The sequence below is a fragment of the Pteropus alecto genome, unplaced genomic scaffold, assembly GCF_000325575.1.
Source record: "Pteropus alecto unplaced genomic scaffold, ASM32557v1 scaffold157, whole genome shotgun sequence".
NCBI lineage: Eukaryota > Metazoa > Chordata > Mammalia > Chiroptera > Pteropodidae > Pteropus > Pteropus alecto.
This window is the reverse complement of record NW_006440626.1, coordinates 631,313-647,835: the sequence shown is the minus strand read 5'-3', so window position 1 is coordinate 647,835 and position 16,523 is coordinate 631,313. Positions and strand designations below refer to the sequence as shown.

Sequence of the window (16,523 nt, the reverse complement as noted above, 5' to 3'; positions counted from 1 at the left end):
TTTAAAACTCACTTTATTTCTTTCTCTGTTTGTTGTAGTTGTCTAGTTAGCATTCCGTGTTCCTTTTTATTGGCTTTAATAATGTTCTCATGATGAGAAAGAGACTCTTTTGTGGCACCCAAGTCCCTATTCATATGCTCTAACTCAGTGCTCAGAAAATGAATTTTTTTCTCATTATGATACAGTTGGAAAAGCTGCAGTTCTATCTTGTTTATTTTCAGTTCTTCAAGGAGACTCTGGTAACGTTCTGCCTACAAAACAGTACAATTCAACCATGTTAAATGGGCACATGTTTAAGTTGACATTTCATAAACTTAGCCATGGTGCCAACAAATAATCTAATGAATGATTCTTTATATCATTAAGAAACAGTGTTCTTGCCAAAAGTGGCATTATTTGGAGAAGGTTTCTGGATACACTTTTACAACAAACCAATAACTGGTAAATGATTTTATATTCATACACTCAGTGGTATGGCAGTATAAACACTGAAGTGGCACCACTAACCTGGGTCCTTGCCCCATTTCTGTCTTGACCTCACAGTGTGGCAAGTCCATTAACATTTTTGACATCGACTTCCTCATTTGTAAATGAAAGGAAATTATACGACTTTTAAGGTCCCTAGTAACTCTAAAATCAATTATTTCAGGTAAAATTCCTGCTATAGGATGTAATTTTTCTAAGAAAACTAATACGACTATTAAAATTCTAAATTATACGTGAAACGGGAGAATTTCCTTAGCATTTATACCATGAATAAATAAAGGAATGGGCTTTCTTGAGAGGAAAGCTCCTAATCAATGAAGTATTCCACTTAACAGGTAAACAGCCATCTGCCAGGATGTTGTAAAAAATGAGAAAGCTGGACTATTCTGTCCTTATGTTTAAAGTCCTGCAATTCTCCATTTATATGAGCTATTTCAATATGAGTACTATAGTCTTTCAGATACCACCCCTTTCCCCTGATAAAACCAAGGACATATACACACATGCCAAAAACATGAAGAAACAAAAGCATCACTAATAAGGAACACATCTACCTTTCATTTATTTCTTCAAATATTTTTTGATTGCCTACCGTGTGCCAGGCCCTGTTCTTTGTATTGGGACTATACTGAAGAACAAGATAGAAACAGTTTCTGCTCCTATAAATTTATAACCTAGTTATTCTAATGAGAGCAGGTGGGATGACAAGAAAGTAAACAAGAAAACAAGTAATAAACAAGATATTATTATATTGCAATATGTACTATAAAAAAACAAAATAGGGTAATGAGACAGTACTATATAGGGGGTGCTAATTTAGACTGGGAGCATGGACAGCAAATGCCTGCCTGAGAAAATGGCTTTTTTATGACAACTTGAATGAGTATCAGCCATGCAAAAATTAGGCATACAGCTATCTAGGCAGAGAGAATAGCAAAAGCTCCCGGCTAGAATGGAGTATAGGATGTTCAATAAATAATAAAGGTCAATGTGGTAGGAGAGTAGAGGAAGTTAAGGCTTGAGAGGTGAATAGGGACCAAATCAGAAGGCTGGATAAGGAGATTGGATTCTCAGTGGAAAGCACTGCACTGGAAAAGGTTTTATGCAAAAAAGTCAGAATCTGATTTGCATTTTAAAATTTTAGATCACTCTAAACACAAGTAATTATCAACCATATAGAAGGCACTATACTAGGTATTGTGAAGAGTACCAAGAAAATACCACAGAACAGCATTTGCAAAGTGTGGCCATGGCCTCCTAGGGATCCCCAACACCCTTTTAGGGAGTCCCCGAGGTTGAAACTATTTTAATAATAATACTAAGACTTTATTTGCCTTTTTTTATTGTGTTGATATCTGCCCTGATGGTGCAGAAACCAATGGTCAGCAAAGCAGCTAGGACTTAACTCAAATAAGATTTAATACAGAAGCAGATATGAGAATTCACATCTGTCTTTTATTAAGCTAGATATTAAGATTACAAAAATGCAGAACAATAATATCTTTCCAATTAGTTTTAGAAAAAAATCATTTTCATAAAAATATTTAACACATGTGAGTTTATTGTTATTTTTAATCAATGAAAGTATTTTTAAATGTGTTAATTTGAAATACAATTAATATTGGTAGATATAACCCACATGAACAGAAACTCTTTGGGGTCCCTAATAATTTTTAAGAGGGTAAGGGGATAAGATCCAAAAGTTTGAGCCTCTACCATATAAGATATAAACCCTGCATGCTTATTTTTAGTTAGGAAAATCATTTTTGTAGTTCAGATTGTCCTGCTTACTTGGGACAAAAACCCCTAAAGTGAAAAACATATCAAATAGTTCATCTGTAATGAATATTGGGCCTTGTCTTATGTAATTAAAAGAATTTTTATTAGTGACTCCATGCCAATATCTGGCAACTCTGACAGTTTTTGTGTCCAACACTTCTGTGGTTACATCTTCATAACACCTTACCTCTTCTTTCTCTAATTTTGCATGTTTGCGCTCTGCAGCTACATTTTTCTTCTTATTAAAATTAAACTGTGCATCCTCTTCGGCTTTCTGTAACTTTCTTTTCTTTTCCTCATATTCACCTATAAGGTCTCCTGAAGAGCTGATTTCCTCAAAAAACTGGGTTCTTTCTTTGGGCTTTTTCATTGAAATTGACTCCACAGTTCCCTTTTAAAAACAGTAGAGCACACCAACATATAAGATATAGTGATATATTTTTAAGATCATGAATGAAATATATTATAGTTACTTACCTGAAAAACTAGACAGTTCTGTGCTTTGACTATTATACCTATCTTTTCCAACTCTACTATATAAGCAGAACGACTCACAGGATTATCATCAAAATGAAATTCTGAGCAGCCTCCTAAAATAAAATAAAGGCTGTTATAGGAAGTATAAATATCAGACCTATATCAACAACTATTTAAAATTTAATACAATTATATTTCTTACTGAAAATTTCTGTGTACTGGGAACAGACATTGCAATTTTAGATAGGACAGTGCTATATGATCTGACTATTTGTATCCCCACTAAATACATATATGTTGAAATCCTAAACCCCAAAGGTGATGGTATTAGTAGATGGGGCCTAATCATGCTTGTGGAGCCCTCATGAATGGTGTAAGTGCTCTTATAGAAGAGATTCCACAGAGCTCTCTTGTCCCTTCCACCACGTGAGAATACAATGAGAAGTCCGCAACCTGGAAGAGAGCCCTCATCTGACCATTCTGGCACCCTGATCCTGGACTTCCAGCTTCCAGAACTATGAAAAATAAATTTTTATTGTTTTATAAGCTACCCAGTATGAAAAATAAATTTTTATTGTTTTATAAGCTACCCCGTCCATGATATTTTGTTATAGCAGCCCAAATGGACTAACATGGTCAAGGAACAAGAACAAAGTTGGAAGCATCAAACTTTCTGATTTAAAAATATATCACAAAGCTACAGTAATTAAAACAGTATGGTACTGGCATCAAAACAGATATACAGACCAATGGAACAGAATGGATAATACAGAAAGAAATCCATAAATCTATGGACAACTGATCTTTGACAAGGGTACTGAGACACATAATGGGGAAAAAATAGTCTCTCCAATAAATAGTGCTGGGAAAACTATATATCCACATGCAAAAAAAAAAAAGAAAAAGAAAAAGAAAAAGAAATTGGACCCTTATCTCATGTATAAAAATTAACTCAAATTTACCATGTATAAAAATTAACTCAAAATAGACTGAACATGTAAGATCTAAAATTGCAAAACTACCAGTAGACAACACCAGAGGGGAAGGAAGCTTTTTGACATTGCTCTGGGTGATAATTTTTTGAATATCAAAAACAAAAGCATTAATAAGCAAAAATAAATAAGTGGAACTGCATCAAAATAAGAAGCTTCTGCCCAGAAAAGGAGACGATCAACAGTATAAAAGAAAATCTATGGAATGGGAGAAAATATTTTCAAACCACATATATCCAAAACGTCTGTCTTTAAAATAGGCTCCCCACTACATTTTAACCTAATAACTAGGTAGAAAAATGCTCTTTGACAGTAGAGAAATTTGAACACATATGTCTGCTTAAATAAAGAGTCCTAGTGGAGAATCAAACAGGTACTATTACTTGCTTCTGCAAATTACTATCAAATAGGAAAAAAAAAGAAATCTCTAGATTCACTATGCTAGTAGAAAAGGTAATCTGACTTAACGCTTGAAAAATCAAATGACTCATGAGCAAACATCTACAAAAATCTACCTCGGATAATCCTTGCAAATGTTTTCTCTTTTCCACTTTCCTCCACATATACAATTTTCACACTTGCAGAAGAAGAAACAGGTTTTCCAATATGTGCTCCATGAATAAGTTCTTGAATATTTTTCACTCTCAAATTAGCTGTTTTCTCTCCCATTACAAAACTAAGTGCGTCCATTACATTAGATTTTCCTGGGGAAAAGAAAGAAGTTATTCATTCTTAATGATAAAAATCCTTGCCCATGGCCAAAGAAATGAAATACAGCCAATACATATCTAAATAGTACTGTCTTGTCTGTATTCAAAATGCACATGACTGAACTTTACATAGATCATTCATCAGCTATGGTAGAGTATTAAGTTGTCTAAATTTAAGGCTCTAAATACAAGGATCTAAACCCCAACTCTCTCCCACTTTTAAGTATTATACTATGGCAAATCATTTAACTTCTCTGAATTTCAGTTATTCCCATTTTTTATAAATAATGGTTAACTATATATATATATATATATAAGGGTTAACTATATATATATAATGGCTAACTATATCCAGGATTTTCCTAAGGGCTAAACTAGGGTTGCTGAAATATTTGACTGGCAGGAGTTGGTGGTGTAGAAAAATTACATAGCGGCTCCGAGCCTGCTATATTTTGAAAGGACTACTGGTACCTCGGGATTTAGATTTTGGTAGGGTTTCTACCACTTTTTGATAAAAATGTCTCACTGTGCCTAAACTGTACAAACAATACAGTCTATCTGAATGTTTCAGTAATTCTGTAAGATTTTAAAAAAATAATGATCTACTAACACGTGTTCAAATAAATATATATAAAATGTCACCCGTTAGTTGTGACAAAACTCAGTATGAATACCATACTGAGTTTTGGCCTTTGTATAGCAAAAAGAATGTGAACAGCTTAGGCAAAATTCAGTTTTCGGTAAGCCAGAAATTTTTGTTGTGAAGAGACAGTACTGAAGGCAATGCTAAAATAATCCATAACTGGCTTCATGTGGTTCCTAGTATGTCTCTGGGTTACCAGAGACTGGCAAAGAGGGGAGCTGAGCTTCCAGGGAATGTGGATCTAGCGAGGGGCAAGAATTCGTAAAGGCGTTTTCACAAATATCTTAAGATATGTTGTTACATCACAACACGCATTTTTTAATTAAGAAAAATGAGATCGTTTTTGAACTTCAATTTGGCACTAGTTTAAAAAAGTTCAAAACACCACTTTAACAGCATCTGGAATGATAATGCGCACGCAGGTTCAGTCGTGACCGAAGCTTACGACTATGCGGGTACTCACTGTTGAAATCACAAAACAGAATCGAGCAACCCTTCACATAATCACCAGTTAGAAGGTGCAAATCGACAGCTTGTGGGCCCAGGAACGGCCTGACTAAAGAGTGGTAAGAATGCAAAAGTGTGTAAAGTCTTTCTGATAACAGAATAAAGTGTGAATGAAGAAACTGATTACACAGAAGAGGCAAGGAAATCCTCAGATAATGTGACTATTTCTAAGCTCAGGCACAGCGGTTGCACGATAACTCCGCCGGCCCCGGGCTGCTTCTCCGAAGGCGCACAGTTAGCTGTACATCTTCTCTGTCAAATAAATTACTTTATCGAGATAACGGCCATCTTTCGACTCAAATTTGGTTTCTGAACGAGAAAATCTGGGTTGCGAGCGCCAAAAGGAAGAGCAGCGCTAGGAAAAGGCCCACGGCGACTGTCACTCGAGGCGCTACTCCGCCTGCGCCGTCGGGGCCCCGCGTTCCCCATCCCAGCGCGCGGGGCGGTCCGGACCGGGCCGGCCGGGCCGCTCCGAACCTTGGTCTCCTCGACTATACAATGGGGAGAATAGCCGTCGGTCGGTGGTAAACCAGGAGCGCGGTAAAAGCGCGGCCAGCGCCGTCGCTGTCGCCGTGCTCCCGTGGGGAGGGGGCCTTCGACCCAGAAGGTGGCCCCGGCGGCTCGGAACCCGCTGCTTCCTCCCGCGCGCCCCCATTTGATCCTAGACTCGGGGCGCGTGGCCGGACCGAGGGCAGAAGAAGCAAGCCGTGGGCACGAAGGACCCGGCGAAGGGCAGGGTCCTGGGCGGACCCCAGCGGGCGCGGCAGCCGGGCCCCCGCCCCCATCGCGGGGTGTAGCGCGGCGCCCCCAGGGCGGAGGACTGCGGTGGAGGGCAAAGGTCGCCTCCCCGAGGGCCGGAGGTCGAGGGCCGGGCCGCGGCGGACGGCCAGGGTCCGGCGGGAGGAGGCCGGGCCCGAAGGCGGCAGGTGCCCGAGTCCAGGCCGTGGGGCCGCCCTCAAGTCCCCTCGGGCGAAATGAGGCCGGGACGCCTGGGGCGGGCGGGGGGGTTCTGGGTCCCAGTTACCGGAGCCGTTGGGGCCGATAATGCAGGTGAATTTCCTGAAGGGGCCGATGACCTGGCGGCCCCGCCACGACTTGAAGTTCTCGACGAGAAGCAGCTCCAAGCGACCCATGGCTGCGCCCTGCGCGCCTCAGCCGCGTTCTCACACGAAAGCGGGAAAAGCGCGGGAAGGGCTTCGCAGGATCTCGCGAGAGCAGAGCGAGAACTCGGCGAGCGCCGCGCCGTTTCTTAGCAACCGCGTTGTTTACGTTTCCGAGGAAACCGGGTCTCCTCACGCTCTGCTTGTTCCGAGAGGGCTGGCTAGATAGAAAGCCCGAGGAGCAGGCTCGTATCCCACCCGCCCACCCTGCTAGGAAGGCAGCCTCGCTCGAGCTACAGCTCATCTTCTTTTTGTCGTCTGTTCTTTTCATCTCGCATTTTAAAAACCTCTTAGAATTTTTGGCGATTCCCAGTCATGGAGATAGTGGAGCCCAAGGACCTGGAGCAGCACTTCAGCTTGGCCAAGAGGAGACATATGGAGTTATGCAGGCAGAAACGGATCTTCAACGCCAGAAACAGGATCATCGGGGTGAGACCCTCGGGCCGACAGGGAAGGGGGCCGGGAGGGAAGGTGAGGGGCAGGCGGGGTGCGAGAGGCGGGCGGCTTTTACAGAATTGTTGATGAACACCTCGAATGAAACTTTTGATCCAAGAACAGCTCTGTAAATGGCACCGGGCTTTTCCAGGGAAAACTAGTTAAATACATTGACTCTGCCGAGGACGAGCGAGACCTTAACAGAACACATAATACTCACTCCCACTCGCCAGACTAGCAGATTGAGTCTTTCAGCGAGGAAGAGTTTGCCTTGAGTTAGTGGGGCAAGGGGAACTGGAATGGGGTTCTCCTCTCTCTGAGTCAGATTTTCTACATTGTCAGGGGTTCCTTCCTGTCCATTCATTTGACATATGCCGGCAAAGTTCCTATTTTGTGGCAAGCCTGACCTGGGACCAGGAGATGAGGAATAAGGCGATCTTTGACCTTGCAGAGTTTACGGCCCAATGGGGGAGGCAGACATTAAAATGGTCACATTAAAAATGTCGTGGAATTGGTGCTGTGAGGAAGGACAGCACAGAGTAGAACTGGAAGAGGAAGTCCGAGAGGGCTTCCCAGAGGAGGTGATGCCTTCTCAGTGTTCTGAGAATGAGTATCTGTTAAGTAAGATGAAGGAGAAGGAAGCTCTGAAGGAACTTAAGAGGCCAGGTTGAAGAACCAACCATAAGCAAGAGCATTCAGGTATGAAAAGACCTGCTGGGTACCTAACACACCTCGTCGACAGTGGGGCAAGGATAAAAAAGATAAGTAGGATCGCTAATAACAGAATAAAATTATCTGGGTCTAACTCCTCTCCCCGTTTTCCATTCCAGGGAGATACAGAAGCCTGGGATGTTCAGGTCCATGACCAGAAGATAAAAGAAGCCACCGAAAAGGCCAGACATGAAACCTTTGGTGAGCGTTTTCTAGACGCCTACGTAGCAGTTTAGGGCCGTGTGCCTCTAGACTCCAGTCCTCATTTTGTCATATGGGTAAAAACTTGTCCTTTTCGCTCTCTTCCCTCTTTTAAATTTTCACAATTCCTTGTGCTCAGTTAACTTAATGTGCTCATTCTTCTTCTCTTAAAAGAAAAACAACTATTGAATCCTACGTGAGTTCCAAGAAATATATTTTGAAGATAAATGTATGTTTTTCTCCGTTTTCTAAAAAAAAAAAAAAAAATCCTGGATATGAAAAACATTAAACATATACATTCTCTGCCAAAAAGTTCAAGACCAGCAGCTCTTTACACTAGATGACACACACACGCTCCCAGCTCACACCCTTGAGCTGACTCAGAAGTAGATATGGTTCAAGTCATTGTGTTCTAGCTCTTAGATAAATTTGCAAATAGAACTCATTTTCTCACATGTGTAACAATTTCAGCTTATTTTTTTAAAAGCACTATAAAGATATTTAAAATAGAAAAAAGCAGGGGACCCCATATTCTTACAGAACCCCAATATGTACATACATAATGAATTTGGTTACTTTTTCTTGTTTAAAAAAATAGAAAAAAGTAGGATATAAAATTATATATACAATGGGTTATCGATTAGTTTAAAAACATAGAAAATATGAGCAACTAATCATCTATTATATTTCAATTAAAATTAATTAATTAAAAAATATATACATATATATAAAAGATATGCTTAGAAAAAGACAGAAAAGAGTTATGCCAAAATGTTAGCAATGGTAATGTTGGAGTGATGAAATTATGAGTAAAGCATTTCCTTCTTCATACTGTACTATATTTTCTAAATGTTTTACTGTTTTATTTTTAGTTTAAAAATAATTCAAACTTACAAAAATGATGTGATAGATACATACATATCTACCACCACCATTTGATTAGGTGTTAACATTTTGCCAAATTGGCTTTTGATATTATATTTTAAGAATACTTTTTGAATATACGTATCCATCATTTTCTTCTTCCTCTCTCCTCAGAGGTGTGCATCATTCCCATGCATGTTTTTGTACTTGTACTATTTACATATGTATCCATGACAATCTAAAATAGTTTTTTGTACGTTTATGCATTTTACATAAATGGTGTCACATTGAATGGATCCTTTTGCGACTTTTTAAAAATTCAATGTTGTAATTTTTTGAAGTTAATTCATGACCTACATAGAGAATATTCATTTTAATTGGTTTATGATATTTTATTACATGAATTAACCACAATTTCTTTATCTATTCCTCTATTGATAGCAGATTTAGATTTTTCCAGTTTTTTTTATAATTGCAAAATATGCTGCAAATCATTGGATATTTCTATTCATCTTTTCACCAGTTTATCAATCATTCAGGTTTCTTTATATGATTTGCCAGTTCCTATTCCTCACCTGTTTTTTGGTTGGGTTCTTTGGTTTTTTAAAATTGATTTATAGATGCTCTTTGTATATTCAGGATTCTAATCCTTTAATGGTTATGTTACCTTTTTGAAGGGTTGTATTACTTTTAGAATCATTAAAAATAATTTTTAAAGTAGATTCAAATTAATTTTCCCTCTGAATCTTAAGCTTACATATTGATGTGTTTTGTCTCTTCTAGCTGCTGAAATGAGGCAAAATGACAAAACCACATGCATTCTGGAAGGCCGGGAAAGGAGAGACAGGAAAAACCTGTGCAAAGCTATCAACGACTTCCAACAGAACTTTCAGAAGCCAGAAACTCGCCGAGAATTTGACCTTTCTGACCCCCTGGCCCTTAAGAAAGATCGTGTACCCCGGCAGTCAGATAATGATGTTTGGAATACTGTATCGGGAATGCAGAGATTCATGGGCGAGGATTTAAACTTCCGCGAGAGGAAGAAATTCCAAGAGGAACAAAACAGAGAGTGGTCCTTGCAACAGCAAAAGGAATGGAAGGATGCCCGTGCCGACCAAAAATGTGCAGGTAATGAAACAAAAAGACACACTGGTTCCAATACTTTCTTCAACAAATCAACTCCTGTTTTTGTTTCGTTTTGTTTTTTAAGTCCTACTAACGTGCGGCTTTGGCCTTGTGGGGAGAGAGAGACATCAGAATCTGTGTTCCCGGATTTAAACCTCTCCACTCACGCGTCCGTGATGCAGGAAACACTTTCTGAGCTTGCGCTGTCGGGGCTGCAGGGGGCGCTGGAGCCCAGAGAAACTCAGGATCAGTCCCTGCGCTCGGTGTACTTGCAGTCTGCTGGGAAGACACGGCGCGGGGTATGGGGTACAGGGTCCAGCCCACTTCAGTACAAGTCCAGTAAGGCACTCTGACCACCCCGAACGCGACCTTCCACTTCCGTCAGTGGAAACGCCATGCTTCTAGTGGCCCAGCCTCACCCCCTAAGTCATCTTTCTCTCAAAAGCCAAGTCATCCCGAATCTCAACCGCCTTTTACCACCGCTGCCATCAGCGGTCCGGACTAAGCTATCCTCCACTCTCTGCGGGATTGTTGCACTAGCCTCTGCCTGGTCCCCCTGCTTCTGCCCTCGTCCCCCTGCAGTCTCTTCTCAACCCAGCTGCCAGAATGAGCCTGTTAAGGTTAAGCTAGATCCTTCGCTCAGAATCTTCCAACAGCTTCTCGTTTCACTCAGGAAAAGCCAATTTTCTTCCAAGGACCAACAAGGCCTTCGGTCCGGCCTTATCTCCTCCTGTGCTGCCCTTCATTCATCCCCGTCCTTGCCACACCGGCTTCCTGTCTCTTCCCAGAACTTGAGTGTGTCAGGCTCACTTCTGCCTCGGGGCTGCTGCACCTACGGTTCCGTCTGCTGGGAAACATATTTCCCCAGATACATGTGCATGGCTCACCCCCTTGCCTGCTTCAGGTCTTTGGTAAAAATGTCATCTTATCAGTGAGGCCTCCCCTGACTACTATTATAAATTGCAACCCTGTACCCTTCCCCTCCCCCACATTCTCTATCGCTTCCCTTGCTTTACTTTTCTCCGTAGCACTGATCGCTGATGCACCACATGGTTATGTATTTGTCATCTCTCTCCCCAGTCTCATCTCCTCAGCTCCATGAAGGTAGGAGATTTTGTCCGTTTTATTCATTGCTCTCTCCTTAGTTCCCGGCACATAGATAAATATTTGTTGAAATAATCACCACTAGGGCTTTCAAAATCTCATCCATCTCCCAGGCGCTCCGCCTTTCCATCTCCGGCTGAGAGCCTTTGTCTCAGCCTTGGACTTGGTCCTTGAGCTGCCTCCGGGACATCTCACCAGACGTCGCTCATACTGGAAATGACCCCTTAGTTTTTCCCTGGACCTGCCCCTCCCTCCCGCCTCCTCCCCTCACTCAGTGACGCCACCTTTCCTTAGTCGAGCGAGAAGCCTGGGGGTCATCCTTGACCCCTCTTGTCTCCAGGCCGTCCTCAACTCCTGACCCTTCTACCTCCTTTATATATTTTGGACTGTCCACTTCTCCCATCCCTACTGTCACCGCCACTGTGATGCAAGCCGTCATCTTTTTCACCTGGACGGACCACACCAAGGGCTTTCTAACGGTCTCCCGCTTTCTTTCCTGCCTCTCTCTGGTCCATTCTCAATTTAGCAGTCAGAGTGCTACTTTTTGTCAAGTTGAACAGTGTTACCCCCACCCCCTCCACTCCAGCTCGAGACCCTCTAATGGCTTCTCATTACATATGGAATAAAATGCCCATGCTCAGCGCTCCAGTCCCACCTTACACCCCCACCGCTCCACTCACGATGTTCCATTCATTCCGGTTTTCTTTCACTTCTGGATCCCGACAAATTTTTCTCCGCGTTAGAAACTTTGCACCTGCTCTCCACCAACTTCTCACGTCCTTCAGGACTGAGCTTAAATGTCACTTCCTCCTAGAGACGCCATCTGTTACTCCCCACCCTCCTACTATGTAAAGTCAGTATTCCCAACATTTTCTCTCAGGACTATTTCCCTCTGTAGCGCCATCATCATTTGTAGTAATATGCCTGGTCCAAGCTTCTTTTGTTTATTATCTATCTCAGCTCCTAGACAGTATTCCAGAAAGGCAGGAAAGCCCTTCATTTTGCTCGCCACTGTATACTACGTTCCCAACAGAGTGCGTGGCCCATGTGAGGCTCTCGATAGCTCTATGTAAAATGAATGGACAAGAAAATGAAAGGTGAGAGTTGAAGGTGAAGGTGAAGGTGAAGGTGAGCAGAGGCCAGAAATTCACCACAAAAGAGTTTGGTCTTTGTTTTTGGAGACACCGAGAGACCCACGAGCACAAACATCATGGGAAGAACCTATTGATGAATGACTTTTTATAAAATAGCAACCCTACAAAGTAGGAGTTGTCCCACCTCACAGGTGAGGGCTAGAGGCTCAGAAAGGTGAGTAATAAATGATTCAGGCTGACAGAAGTAGGAAGTGTCTGTGCTGGGCTACGAGCTGCTCTGTCTGACTCTAAATCTTTTATGTTTCGCTGTTTGGATGCTCCGCTTTTGACCCCTTTTCCTCCTCCTCGGCAAAGTCCTACTGCCATTCCACGGATGTTTATTACCCCTGCCTCTGAGGAGCCCCATCCGGTTCCCACAGCAGAGCTCCCCTTTTACTGGGCTATCCCTTGCCTGCAGTAAGGAAGTAGTGGCCCCCTGATAGATCAGGGATGGCAGGGGGGCCCATTGCTCCCCTCCCAGGACCACAGCAGACGTTACCAATCCACAGCAGTGATGGCTAACACTCAGTGCCAGGCAGGAATGGAAGAGCTTTGCTTGAATTAATTTTCCAAGTCTCCCGACAGCCATTCAGGGATGCATGAATGGACACTCTCGAGTGCGCTCTGCATGCCTGGGGGAGCTCTGGGTGGACACACAAGGTTTGCTGGTGTTTTGCTTCCTTTCAGAGGACTTCTACGTGCAGACAAGGCTGCAATTTGACGAAACAGCCAAACATTTACAGAAACTGGAAAATGCCACCAGAAGGGCGGTTTGTGCAGCTGTGAAAGAATTCAACAAGACCCAGGTATGCCCAGGCTCTGACTGGAGGGGACGACAAGCACACAGACGCGACCCGGGGTGGCCTGCTCCCCTGCAGTGGGCCTGTCTAGTTACAGAAATGGACCAGACGCAGTCCCTGCTCCTGAGCTCTGAATCTGGGCATGAAACCCGACAGAACTAGCCGTGCGAGCTGGGAGTGGGGTCAACTCACCTCTCTAAACCTCGGGTTCTTCTGTAATACGAGGACAGCGACATTTACCTAGAGGGGTCCCAGCGAGCTCTGATCTGACGCCTGGTCTTGTTTTATCTCTTTTTCACCGGCCTTCAGAGTCCTCCTCCCAGGAGCAGGTGCTCAGGCACGCAGCGATGGGAGCAGCCAAGATGGCAATGATGATGGCGCAGGCTTTGGGGGGTCTCCTGATGGCCCCCTCCTCCCCAAACCTGCCTAGCTTCCTCACAGACACTCCTATCCAAGCAGATCCCAGGCTGAAGTCACTTCAAGTTCTCTGTTCCTTTTGGAGATTAGGCTCCTCTCGCTCCAGGTTTTCTTTTCACATGCAAATATATTTCCTAGGTAGGGCAGGGGCTTGGCCTGGATTCATTTATCAGATTAGCTGGTTGTCCAGAACTGTGGTCTGAAAAGTAGAGCACATGAGATGGTCCGTCGGAGAGCAGGGCGAAGATGTTAGAACTCCGCTCACGTGTCTCTTTGACCTCACTGCATTAAATTCCCGGCTGTGCGTGCACGCGCATGATGAAGCACATGCTATGCTTATGGTCTAATAGTACCGCCTTGTGAACTAAATAGATCGGAGACACAAGCTCAAATGTGTTCCGCCCATGGAGGTACGTGATCAAAACTCCTTGGGAGGCTGGGCTGGAGGAGACCGGAGAGAATGTTGGTTTTCAACAGCAGGGAGAGGAGCGAGACGGGCCATCTGCCCAGATGGGGAGGGGTGACCAAAGGGCAGATCACAGAGGCACAGGTCACCAACCAGCCAGCTGCAGGGGTCTTGGCGAACACCTGGCCCTGTCCCTTCCTTTCGCAGAGGAGGCCCAGAGAGGGGAGATGCTTTGCTCCAGGCCCCACAGCAAATTAATGGCAGAATTGGGCTCTTTTAAAATTTTTTCAAATATTTTTAATTTTCCAGTTATAGTTGACATTCAATATTATACTGGCTTCAAGTGTACAGCATAGTGGTTAGATGTTTATATACCTTACGAAGGATATCTCGATAAATCCCCAGCAGAATGGGGCTGATTCTTCCTCCACTATTGGCTGGCTGGCCTTCCAGTCACTCATTTATTCCCTCGTTCATTTATCAGTTCAGCAATATTCACTAAACCTGCCCGCTGGGCTCTGGCTTGTTGTTTGCTAAACCGTGTTGCCACGTTCATCAGTTTACTGATTCATTTATTCACTACGTTTTGTAGGGAGCGCCTTTCAGGTCCCCCAGCTCTTCACGTGGACACGGCAAGGCCACATCTTCACGCCCTGTGCTGGGGAAAGCCAGCAGCTCCACTCCCGACTAGAAATAGGCTTTGTTAGTTAGCCTGGGGCATTAACACAAAACTCTAGATAACTGACCTCAAAAGAAAATTCAAGGTCAGTCCAATTCAGCAGGGAGACGCACACTTGGGAGCCTCCGGATCTTTACGGGGGGCAGAGAGGGGTGCATTTTATCAGAGGCGGTGCTGGGAGGCACTGTGTTGCCGGGGTTCGGCGTGCAGGCGCCAGAGCCTAACTGCGTGCTTGCAAGAACAGGCTCTTCTCTGTAGCTAAGAAAAGCCACTTATGCCCCTCGGTTTTATCATCCGGGGAGTGGAGATAATGATGATGACACCTACCTTTGCCAGAGCGAGAAACATCCCCCAAATCTCAGTGGCTTAAAACGCAGTGTTGACGTTCGTGACGCTCCATGTCCATCTCGGTTGACCAAGGGACTGTACTCGTCATCCTCACTCTGGGACCCTGGGACAGAGCAGCCACCAGCTGGAGAACTCCAGCAACAGCACAGAGAAGGCATAGGGCTGACCCCCCGACACCACACACACACACCTACCAGAAGTGTCCCTATCACCTCTGCTCACGTCACACTGGCCAAAGTAAGCCTGGGACATGCTCACTCCAAGTGGGCAGGGAATTATAATTCTGCCACCTGCCCAGAAGGAGCACTGTCCACAATGTTTAGTGACCAGCAGTACTGGCGATCACGCTCCTGAGGTCGTAGTGGGGTAAAACGAGGTAATACATGGAACGTGATCAGGACTCGTCAGTGAGAGCTATTATTTTTAATCCCAGCGACAGTGAGATGCTCTCATGAGTCACTGGGTCCAACCAGCCTGCCAGAGGAGCACGATCAACCCAATTTAATGGATAAAGGAACAGGCTCAGGGGGGAACTGACTCTCCTAGGGACACCCAGGTACTCACCTGATTTGCTTTGGCAAATTCAAATACTGGCTGTCCGGTATTTGAGTCAGGCCCGTCCGGCTGCAAAGCATGTGCTTCTGTGACGCAACCAAGTCAGCCGCTGTCTCATGCGGTGTGCCAGGCCCCTTGCAAAGTGCCCCGTCTGTTCTTTACGGAAGAGAATCGATAATACTGATGAATGTCTCTTGACAGAGAAATAACTGCAGCCTAGGGAGGTGACGTGCTTCAGGTCACACAGCCTGGGCTGTCCTTCCACTCGTCACCCTCCCTTGAGCAGGGACTGGCCCAGGAGTTGACTTGTACCAAGGCCTGTGATGGGGGTGCAGGGAGCACCGAGGTAACATTGTGTTTTCACCTTTTAGAGCCCACCACGGTTGTGCATCAGTGTGTTGGATGTTCTTTGTGGCCTGCAGCCAGACAAGGGTGACCAGGGCCACAGGGAGGGGCACAGAGCCCTGCCCCAGGGTGACTGAGGCCCAGGCAAGGGGAGAAGGCAGCCCCACCCAGGGAGGCAGCTCCATGCTTTGGCAAATTGGTGCTAAGACCCAAAGCAACTCGGCACACAACCAACAGATGGCGATTCCCCAGCCCAGCCCACATGCCCGTTATTGCCCGTCATCGCCCCGGCGGCCAGGGCCCAAGGGCCACCCACATTCATGCCTGACCAGTCCACCACCCCGCCCCGTCCCTGGAGCCCTTTAGCGCATTCTTCCTTCAAGGGCCCCCAGTGAGATTTGCCGGCCTGTCCGTCACTCAGAGCATCTTCCTCAATGTCTTCTCCTGCCTAGGCTACAGAGTCAGCGGAAAGGAAAAGTCTAGAGAAAAAACAAGAACAAGAGGACAACCTGGCCGAGATCACCAACCTGCTGCGCGGGGACCTGCTGTCCGAGAACCCGCAGCAGGCGACCAGCTCCTTTGGGCCCCACCGCGTGGCCCCCGACCGCTGGAAGGGCATGACCCGGGACCAGCTGGAGCAGATCCG

The 16,523-nt window shown here is 44.6% G+C and overlaps 2 protein-coding genes across 2 annotated transcripts in view; one reads left to right on the top strand and one right to left on the bottom strand.

The window, feature by feature from the left end:
* The window catches only part of SMC1B (structural maintenance of chromosomes 1B), a 54,033-nt gene extending 47,303 nt beyond the window's left edge, over positions 1 to 6,730 (bottom strand). Inside the window, exons 1-5 of the mRNA XM_006917320.3 lie at positions 6,619 to 6,730; positions 4,250 to 4,438; positions 2,743 to 2,855; positions 2,453 to 2,656; positions 13 to 251 (exon numbers count right to left, since the gene is read on the bottom strand). Of these exons, the coding sequence (XP_006917382.1) occupies positions 13 to 251; positions 2,453 to 2,656; positions 2,743 to 2,855; positions 4,250 to 4,438; positions 6,619 to 6,727 (854 nt within the window). The 5' untranslated portion in view covers positions 6,728 to 6,730. The remainder of the gene's footprint in view (positions 1 to 12; positions 252 to 2,452; positions 2,657 to 2,742; positions 2,856 to 4,249; positions 4,439 to 6,618) is intronic.
* A 339-nt stretch (positions 6,731 to 7,069) lies between these two features.
* The window catches only part of RIBC2 (RIB43A domain with coiled-coils 2), a 14,773-nt gene continuing 5,319 nt past the window's right edge, over positions 7,070 to 16,523 (top strand). Inside the window, exons 1-5 of the mRNA XM_006917319.2 lie at positions 7,070 to 7,183; positions 8,020 to 8,101; positions 9,749 to 10,093; positions 13,015 to 13,133; positions 16,330 to 16,523. The exon at positions 16,330 to 16,523 is cut by the window's right edge and continues 2 nt beyond it. Of these exons, the coding sequence (XP_006917381.1) occupies positions 7,070 to 7,183; positions 8,020 to 8,101; positions 9,749 to 10,093; positions 13,015 to 13,133; positions 16,330 to 16,523 (854 nt within the window). The remainder of the gene's footprint in view (positions 7,184 to 8,019; positions 8,102 to 9,748; positions 10,094 to 13,014; positions 13,134 to 16,329) is intronic.